The sequence below is a fragment of the Spodoptera frugiperda genome, chromosome 29 (genome assembly GCF_023101765.2).
Source record: "Spodoptera frugiperda isolate SF20-4 chromosome 29, AGI-APGP_CSIRO_Sfru_2.0, whole genome shotgun sequence".
Taxonomy (NCBI): domain Eukaryota; kingdom Metazoa; phylum Arthropoda; class Insecta; order Lepidoptera; family Noctuidae; genus Spodoptera; species Spodoptera frugiperda.
The window spans coordinates 7,681,762-7,692,261 of NC_064240.1; the positions used below are offsets into that span (position 1 = coordinate 7,681,762).

At 33.0% G+C, this 10,500-nt stretch overlaps 1 protein-coding gene across 2 annotated transcripts in view; it reads left to right on the forward strand.

The window, feature by feature from the left end:
- Positions 1-9,173, forward strand: part of LOC118268282 (protein artichoke) — a 31,245-nt gene extending 22,072 nt beyond the window's left edge. For both annotated transcript variants that reach the window (XM_050706202.1, XM_035582699.2), the window contains exons 2-5: positions 2,543-2,754; positions 3,594-6,716; positions 6,794-7,086; positions 7,443-9,173. In XM_050706202.1, coding sequence (XP_050562159.1) covers positions 2,604-2,754; positions 3,594-6,716; positions 6,794-7,086; positions 7,443-8,018 — 4,143 coding nt within the window. In that variant the 5' untranslated portion in view covers positions 2,543-2,603 and the 3' untranslated portion in view covers positions 8,019-9,173. The remainder of the gene's footprint in view (positions 1-2,542; positions 2,755-3,593; positions 6,717-6,793; positions 7,087-7,442) is intronic.
- The last annotated feature ends 1,327 nt before the right edge of the window (positions 9,174-10,500 follow it).

The window sequence follows — 10,500 nt, forward strand, 5'->3', positions numbered from 1 at the left end:
CAGTCGATATTTTCAGTTCATTGGTCCTAAAAAATACAACCTTCAATGACGTAGGTACTCGTAAAACATATATTTAGTAGTCCTTGTACCATAACATTTACGTAAAACGTAAATAACGTTATTTATTCACAAAATGCCGGATAATATTAATCTCCTTGATCTTTAGCCTTCCTTATAAATCTACGAAATCATAATAAAGTATTTGAGACCGGAATTTTTCGTTAGATTGAGTGAAAACCAAGTAATTAAGTACGGTAATCTATGAAAATGTCGAATAAATGAAAAATGTTACGTAGATAAGTGTTTATGTTTTTTTTTAATACGACGTAAAATATATTTTATTTAATTACATGGTGTTTCTTTGTGATATATTTATGTTGGAGTCTAGAAACTATTATGTTACGCATGTTTCTATGAACTTGTCACGTAAGGAAAAATGGCGAAATTCTGTAATATAACATTTAGTCTATTATTTTCTGAAGAATTTGACAAAGGTGCATAAAAGTCATTAAAATTTTATTCACATTTTACAGTTACGTTGTGAGTTCTTCATTGCATATGTAAATTGGAATTATAGCTAATGTCAAAGAGCGATTAAATTTTTAATGTTTGTCAAAAGCCAAAATTTTATGTTCCTTTCCTCTTCAATTTATGTTACTTTGAGGTTTCATCAACAAACCAATCTGACCGTTAAAGTTGCATGCGGCTGCACCCGTCAAATGTCTCCTGCAGCTTGGGCATGCCGTAGCGCTCCGAGGCGGTCGCTGGCAATCTGTCACCGCTTAAGCGCTGAATACAGCGAGAAATAAATACACAGCAGTTTCCTATAAGTGGGCAACAATTCGTTGTGTTAATCGTTTCTTTGTAGCGTCGCCAAAATGAAGCCAAAACTATTTGGCGCCGTTAATTTGCTGACAGAGCTGAAGCATCAAAAAATAAATAGGTCACGCTATTCGTTGGAATAAGTTTATTGCTAGTGCCATACACTGCTAAAACTAATATCATCCGGGAAATATGGCCTATAAAATTTAATTATGGAACATTAGCAATGATGAATCGCGAGCTACTCGGGACATTTAGCGTAATTATATTGTGATTTCAGAATAATCGCATGACGAATAGGCGCATGCAAACTTCTACTTGTAGCTAATTGCTTTTTCATTAATTTAATTAAAGATTCATCCATACGAAACAGAAATATTACGTAATGCAACTTTTACTTTTATTTATGAGCTGCAATGATGAGGGTAGTTTTCAACAGTTACATGAAAATAATGCCTGAACAATGTTGCAAGCAACTTGCTAGAAATTCTAGAAAATATGTTTTAATTGGAGTCGTTGACCCACCGCGGCTACAGTGCACGTTTATCTTCTATGCTCGACTGCTTAAAACCACACTGTGATAATTTATAACCTCGGAACTTTCGTAACAGTGAAAACTACACTATGTTTAAGTGGTTTACAATTTATTTTTTCATTACATGAACTAAGTGAAATAAAATTGGTAATACAAAGTAACAAGATAAAGCCGATTACACAAAATATATTTTTTTGCCAAAGTTATTGGCGTAGGATTGGCTTTAGAAAAGTTAAGCTCGCAAGATAATTTCGGTCTTTATTATTTTTTCAAGTGGAACACCAAAGGGACGCTTGGTGGAAAATAAACATTCCCAAATCGTTCTAAGCCTGTTTTAAAGAGCTCTGTTGTTCTTAGCCTTATTAATTGTTTCTGCAACTAATAAGTTCCCTAAATTAATACCTAAAACATTTTCGGTACTTTCAACAGAATTTTATTATAATTAGAAAGTACCTAAACAAATGAAGTGAAGCTTTATTATGTTGACTCAATTAAATCTATAGGGTGTTAAGGTAAAATAAATGGAGTATCAAATTATCTAAATCAAAAAGTATTTAGAATGTTCGCTGTTGATCTTTAAGCAATTAGCACGGAGTAACACGAAGTTTCTATGAATTCTAATTCCTATGAATTATGTAAACTTCATGGAAAATACTCTTAATTGTTATTATATTAAGCTACTCGAAGGCTATATGTCTCGTTTATGAAGTAATTAAAGTCAATTATGTCATCACTGTTTCAATATGTATCGTCATTAGATACTGAAGTCTGCGTCTCGTAGTCTGATCATTATCACCCCTGAATTATAAAAATTATATGTAGAAATAAAACACTGCGAGTAAGATGTGCTATGAAAATGCGCCGCCGCAAAATAGCTCGTGTAGTAATGTTTCGCAGCTCGAGTATGCGATATTTCGATCATATCCATACCACGCATTTTTTCATATAAAAAACGTAGCTTAGCTGAGTCCATTTCCACCAATGCTGAGTTCTATATACCAATGAATATGATCTGTGGAAGCCAAACGCATCCATAGCAACGAAGCATAGCACATCTCTGGTGAAAAAGTATCTTTACACAAGCATTTGTTTGAGTCCAGGAAGAGAATGTCAATTATCATATCAATATCTGCTGTTATATTGATCACTCCAAATGACTTACAATACGTTTCTCTTTTGTTCCAGAACGATATCCTCTCATTTGGATTCCGAATGCACGATGCCATTGAAATGACGTCACAACACCATGGGCGTTATCACTCTTCTGTCTCGCCTGAAATGCGGCGTATTTGCATTTCTAATCATTATCTACACACCAATACTACAAGGAGAAGAACAACCTCAATGTCCAAGCTTAGCAGAGAACCCAATTTGTCCTTGTTATAGTTTTAAAGAAGGTAAGTGACTAGAAATATTTTGTTTCCCATACTTCAATTTATGATAATGCGTACCAAATGTATGGAGTCTGGGCCCACCGCTCAAAAGCAACATGTGATACGCCGTTGCATAGGACTTCTTAAATGGAATAATAGTTATAATATATGTATACCTATGGTCAAATTTTACTATCTTCGTAGGTACGATCTCTTAAAGTTATTTCAATCTAAGGTATTCTTTAAAGTAATCTTTCAAGATTTTTGTATTATCTTAATAGATGTATTTTCTACCTAATATTTAACCATGTTAGACAGTTGAGAAGCTCGTTCCTAAATAATATCACGTATACGAGTCGATCCCCAAGGTTAAGCTATGCTTGGCGACGTTAAACTATGGATGAGTGGCAATATATTATTAAACTGCCTTCTTAGTAGGTACTCGTAGTAATAGTAGAAATGTAAACAATGAGTTTTGGAATGTTTATCTTACTATTAAGTGAGTGAGTAAACATTATTTCCTTAGCTCGGAAACATTTTCTTAGAAACATTATAGGCATTATAACTCCGAGAACACCGAGTTTTAACCTTAGTCGTAGTAAAAAGTTTTATTTTGCATAAGAATATCTATCCATAGATCTTATACCTATTGAGAAGTGGGCCCAACATTACCCATTGTCTTTTAACATAAATCTTCTCTTAAAAGTAAAACAACTATCACTTGTCTTTCTTCGAGCTTTGTTACTACCGACACTACATTCAATTTCTTTTATGTTCTTCATCAAGTCACACGTGCCGCTCTAAACATCTTGTACGTGCACACATTTGAAAATGTGTATCGTTAATTAAAATATTTATTTCAGGTATATATTTGGAATGCCCGAGTGCAACACCAGGAGTCGTAAAAAATGTGCTGTCCAAGATAAGAGGAAACATCCACTCGCTCTCGCTATACGACTTAGAAATATCAACGACTGAACTAAATGCAGATATCTTCCCACCGAAAATAAAAATAACTAATCTACAGATCTCGCAGTCGGGAATAAACAAAATAAGCCCTAACGCTTTTACATCGGTACGTGACTCGTTAGGATCTTTGAGCATAATTTCCGGTAAATTGAGCAAAATTCCGCATGAATCATTCTTGGAACTTCACAATATTACGGCACTTGATTTACAGCTTAACGACATCAAAGATATTCAGGCAAATACATTCAGAAATCTTAGGTTGAATAAAATAAATTTAAAAGGAAACAAAATAGCCAATATATCAGAATATGCATTTTACGATTTAGAAGAAACTCTAGGAGAACTGGATATGAGTGAAAACTTCTTAACAGTTTTTCCTTTGAAACCATTGGCCAAATTAAATAATATCAGCAGTCTACGACTGGCATGGAATAAAATAAATTCAATACCGGACGACATAAATGTTACAATAGCAAAACTAGAGAGTTTAGACCTAAATTCAAACTATTTTACTAAAATAGAAAAGTATTGGTTTAGGTGTATGCCTAGAATAAAGGTTTTAACATTTTTTAGTAATCAAATTCAGCATATTGACGAAGAAGCATTTTATTACTTACAAAAATTAGAAACTGTGGATTTAAGTCGTAACAAAATTACAACGCTTGCTAAGAATATTTTTCAAAAGAACCCCAACATTCGCACCATTGATTTGAGTTACAATCATCTCCACCACATAAATGGAGTTTTTTCAAACCTTCATGAACTCTCAGAAATATTTCTATCGGAAAATAATATCTTAGAGATATCTGACGATGCATTCGTTAATGCATTTGGACTAACAGTCCTTAATTTAGAACATAACGCCATTCAAAAATTACACCCAAATAGTTTTTCATCTTTACAAAATTTAACGCAACTACATATGGGAACAAACTTTTTAAATAAACTTCCTCGTAGTGTATTTCAATCAAATCGTAAACTAATAACTTTAAGTCTAGATAATAATGAAATAAATGAATTAGACGAATTGGTGTTTGAGAAATTGGATGATTTGAAAGAAATACGTTTGCAAAATAATAAGCTAAGTCAAATCAAAAGAAATGTATTCAGTCCATTGCCAGGGCTATTAGAACTTCATTTGCAAAATAATCTTGTACAAACCATAGACTCTCATGCATTCATTACCCTTAAACGTCTTCAGCACATTAATTTGCAGGGTAATCGCTTGACAACTATTGGGGATGTATTCCCAAACAGAAATTCATCCTTGGTTTCTATTCAACTTGGTGCAAATTATTTATCAATGTTAAAAAATAGCTCTCTTAGAGGGCAGATGAACGTGCAAATAATGTGGCTAAGCCAAAATAACATAAAAATATTAACATCTAATCTTTTCAATGATTTGTTAAATATTCAAAGGCTGTATCTAAAAAATAATAGTATTGTACATATTGAAAATAGAACATTTATGCACTTGAAAAAAATTAAGTTTCTAGATTTAAGTAATAATAAGCTTGTTAAACTAAGTAATGAGACGTTTTATAAACTTGTAACGTTGGAAGAACTGTACCTACAAAATAATCACATAAATCAAGTCACCAAAGATACATTTCAGTTTTTAGTTAAATTAAAAGTATTAGACTTATCGCAAAATGACATAGTTATATTCAATTTTGATATTTCTTCATTGCCGATTAAGCAGCTTAGACTAAGTAAAAATTCTATAGCAATAATCGAAGTAGATTCACTGAAAAGTTTACCAAATTTGAGTGATCTGGAAATGAATAACAATGACTTGACTTGGGAAGATATTATTCAGATACAGATACCAGGACTGAAATCTTTAATAATATCCGAGAATAACTTCACATTGTTGGAAAATAAAACGTTTGCTCATCTTCCTTCATTACAAACTCTGTCTCTAGAGTTATCAAATATATCGCAACTGCCGCCGACGACATTCATTAAAAATCAGAATCTGTTGAGAATAAATTTAGCTTATAATAATCTGCGAGACTTACACAAAGACGTCTTCGCATACACAACAATATTACAAGAACTCAATTTAAAAGGAAATAATTTCACAGATTTCCCTCACCACGCGCTCTTCAATGTAACTTCGTTAGAAATATTAGATTTATGTGGCAATCAACTGCACAGCATTGATTTCTTTAAATTTATCGGTCTACAAAACTTGCGATCACTTAATTTATGTAATAATCGTATTTCTATGTTAAATGGTTTTAATTCCCCGTCACTTAAAAATTTAGTTACAGTAAATTTAAGCAATAATATGTTAACAGTTCTTCCACCGAACTTTTTTCAACACTCTGTTGGTTTGAAAGAAATTGATTTATCATATAATCTGTTTAAAAATATCCCAAGCAACGGGTTATCTGAAGCAGTGCTTCCTGCGCTTACAACACTAAATATGTCTTCTAATTCTTTAGTGCAATTATTGCAAACATATCCTTCTAAATTATTTCCAGTATTAGAAGAATTAGTTGTTACTAATACAAACCTTACGATTATCACAAGTAAAGACTTTGAAAATTTCCCATCACTGAAGAGATTGGTATTGTCACAAAACTCCATAATTCGCCTATCTCCAGGGGCTTTCTCTAAGCTGCATAACTTAGAACTGCTTGATTTAAGTCAAAATAAATTAGAAAACATTCCAAGAGAGAGACTACAAGGATTGTATTCAACGCGCGTCCTCAATATGTCTCAAAACGTCATCAGAGAATTGGAAGATTTCACATCGGACTTACAAAGTCTGCAGAAGTTAGATATCTCATTTAATCATATTACAAGAATAAATAAAGATGTATTCAGAGGTCTCCCCAGCCTGACAGAATTATATTTGAGTGGAAACTGGTTATCAGCCATATCTGCAGACGCATTCCGAAATTTGAATAAGATTGCATTTATTGACTTGAGTCGAAATTACTTTGAAGTAATACAGATGAAAATGCTTAAAGTACTAGAAACGCAGATAAAAACAATATATTTTAATGGTAAGATACTGAAACTTTCAATTTTGCTGATATGGTTTAGTTTAATATCATTTTAACTTATACATTTAAACTTTCAGAGAATCCACTAACTTGCAACTGTGAAACACAAGAGGTTTGGCGATGGATGAAAGAACACTATAAAATAGTCATCAAAGGGAGTCGTAACTTACGTTGTGAACACCCGGAAGATCTTCATGGTTATAGCTTCATCGAATTACCATCCCACAAACTTTGCGACATACCTATCGTCATCCGTATTGCTATACAAGATATACAAACATACTCGATCATAGTATCTTGGCAGAGTCGCAACCAAACTGGTTTGAATGCATATCAAGTAGCTTATTTTAGCGAGGACAATCCAACACTGGTACGTATCTTTTAAGTTTCAGATATTTTTCGAAACTATTTCTAGTCATGTGAAACATATTTTCACCTGCCTAGCTAAATGCTTATAATTTTAAGTAAAACGTGAAATAAAACGTGCCCGGCAACCGCTACAACAAATATTTGAATACAAAGGCTGTGTATCACCTCAATGGACCATAAAAAATATTTATGTTTCTCGCCTGTGGATGTTCGACTGTGCTGTGAATCCATTTGAATCTTTCTTTTACAATGGCTCATAGGTGCTCAAAACTTTTTAGTACTCGATTTGAGCGTTGGATTTCGATGTTTGACGCAGTTGACAGAGTTCCATCCATTTAATTTGTTTTTCTGTCGCAGATACGAGGGAAAATTCTCAACACAACAGCGAGATCAACGAGACTCAATAATCTGACACCAGGATCCAGATATACGGTTTGTGTAATAGCCGTCGGCAGCTTCGGTCCTTCCACATCTACAGGATTTTCCGTACCAGACGCTCGAATAGCGCTCTCCCCTGATATAACAAGTATAAATAATTTGTACTCGGACGAACAAATCTTTAACCATCTCCGTCCTTACATGAACGATTCTTTGAGCAGTAAATGTACTAGTGTAAGAACTATAGAAATCTTCGGAGCGGCAATTGACAGTCCATTTTCCAACACTTACATGGACATTGCAGACATTTTAACAAGGAGACTAAGTTTGGTTGTGGGGTGTTGTATTGGATTTATAGTGTTCGTCGTATTAGTTTCTGCGTTAGGGTATATTAAAACCAAGAAGAGACAGGTTATTGTAAAAGCTGAGGTGCAACAAGCTCCTCAGTATATTTCATATGACAATTTCAATACACCTGGAGTAGAGGTTCAGACTACTGACATGGATATAAATACAATAACGGATAAAACAAAAGTACAATGTAAACACGATTGAATAACCTTGTAAATATTGTTCATAGTGTACAATATTGTGTTCGAGGATTTTTCCCAATTTGATTCCCCTGTGAGTTTGATGCCACTCATCCTAGAGTAGTACCTTTCATACCTTCATCGCCTCGAGGTGCCGAGGTCAGGAAGTTTGGCAGACGGTAATGAATTATTACAAGTACGAGCTATCAATAACGAAATGTGTGATAATTGAAAAAGTTTTACATCATCAGGGTACTTTTTTTCTTGCTATATAAGTATTAATTTAGTCGTAATACCTTTTCTTTCTGTCCATTAATTTACTAATTCAAACTTCTTATGTATACCACATTGTTTTTGGTTACTCAATTTCATGGTAATTTTATTAAAATCTAGTCTAGTATCTCTTTTGTGAGGTTATCTTCAATGTTGTTTTAGTAAAATCTTCGAAACGAACCTTGGGGTTTACCAATGTTTTGAATACTACCTACGTACCTACGCGCGATACATGTGAATGAGAATGTTTAAATTAACCTTGTAATATTATTTATTCATAACGAAAACTTCTGAAAATATAACATTTATTTATGTTTACCTAAATTAGGTGGAGATCTGAGCCTCGCTGTACATTATTATGATTTTGTGTTTACTAACGAGGCAAAATGTGTATAAACCATATTACATATTGATCAAAGGACATGTAAATCAAAGATGTTCTCCCTTAATGAATACTAATATAAGTTTCGACTTGACGTTTAACGTTATCTTATGTTGAAAATATAATAATTTCTATTGTGATTATTATCATAGATCTAAGTGTAAGTATTAAGAATTAGAATAAATTTTAAAATACGTTGTGTATAATAAATCCAAGTAAGTTACTACTCTGATAGTTGTAATGACAGTGTTATAGAAAAATAAACATTAACGGTCTCATAAGTAAAAAAACGAATATTTATACTCAAAATTTCTAAGTATCCATAGTTATAATTACTAGATAATGTACCGATAGTTTTAAATAACGGTTATGTCATAAATCAATGAAGATATCAAACTCAATTTAGTGTAACCAAAGTAACTGTACCAACTCTGTTGATATCTGTTTTAAATTCATCACAATTCATTTGAAACTAGTGTAAAGACTGTAGAATTGGTAATAAAACTTTGAAAACATTATTATAAATTTCGTTTTCTATTTTACTGAGCCCCAATTAATCTACACGATTTGTCCACAATCGCAGAACTTTATCAAATGATTCACAGAAATATTGTTGGTCGTAATAAAGGATCAAAACTTTCGTCGATTTATGGATGGATAATTGGATATTGTTTTAATTACTAATAAAAAATACCTCTCTTAAAAACAGAACTAAGTACTACTCTAACTCTTTTGAAAATGTAATGAAACAAAGAGTATAGAAAAACTAAACACATTTTCAAATACATAGTTCCATCTGTGAAACACAAGCACATCTACATGAGAAGCCAATTTAATCTTGAGACAGCATTTGTTGGGTAAATAACTTCGTTATTGACAGCTATTGGGACGCAATCGAATCTTTTTTATTGACTACGTACAATACAATATAAATCTCGTCGAAGGAGTTAACTGTCTCTGCGTCCACATCCAATGTACTGCCCCTACTAAATGGATTACATGAATAATTCAGCGGCAAAAGTCGCGAACAAGAGATGCTTTGTGGGACTTTTGCTCCCGTCTCTGCTTTGCGACATTTAAATGATACAAAATACTTCGGCTATAAACAGGATTCCAACGAAATAATTGAAATTTCTCATTCATTAACGCCTAATTCGTTAAACTTGTAGTACCTACTTTAGTATTGTTAATTTGTTTCGTTTCAATTAAATTTTAGTACTCAAACGTCTTTGTTCTTGAGTAAGTTTAATTTACATTTTTCTTCAAGTTGTACAATTAGATAACTGGCAGGTTCTTTATCTTTTTTTCGTTTTTATTTAAGGTTAAATGTCGTGTACGCGAACAAAGGATAGTAAATAAAAAACATAGCCTTTTCAGGGACGATAAATAAAACAAACGAACAATAGCGTTACATTTAGTCTTCCAACATTCAAGAAAGTATTAAGATATTCAAAATGTGGGCGTCTAATGTTTTTATAATGGGTGAGTACATCTGTAAAGTTCCCGTACCTACCAAGCCACGAGCTACGGGAGCGCTTACATCCGTTATCCATTAGCTTTACCTAAAAGCGCTAACAGGGCTCGTGGTGTGTACCCGTTCAGCCATGAAAAACGAAGCAGTGTGTCCAAAATAAATGACTTGGAACATGGAATCGAGGAAATTTTATATATTGCAGGGTGACTGAAGTTTACTACGGTGGACTTGTACTGACAATCGTCCCTGAGGAAGTATAACTTGGTAAGTACTCTACAAGATTACAAAATACAATTTGTTATTGTTTTGCTATAAAACTGATGTATCAAGAAGAAATGTGTCAGTCACTAATACAACGAATATGGTATGATTATATTT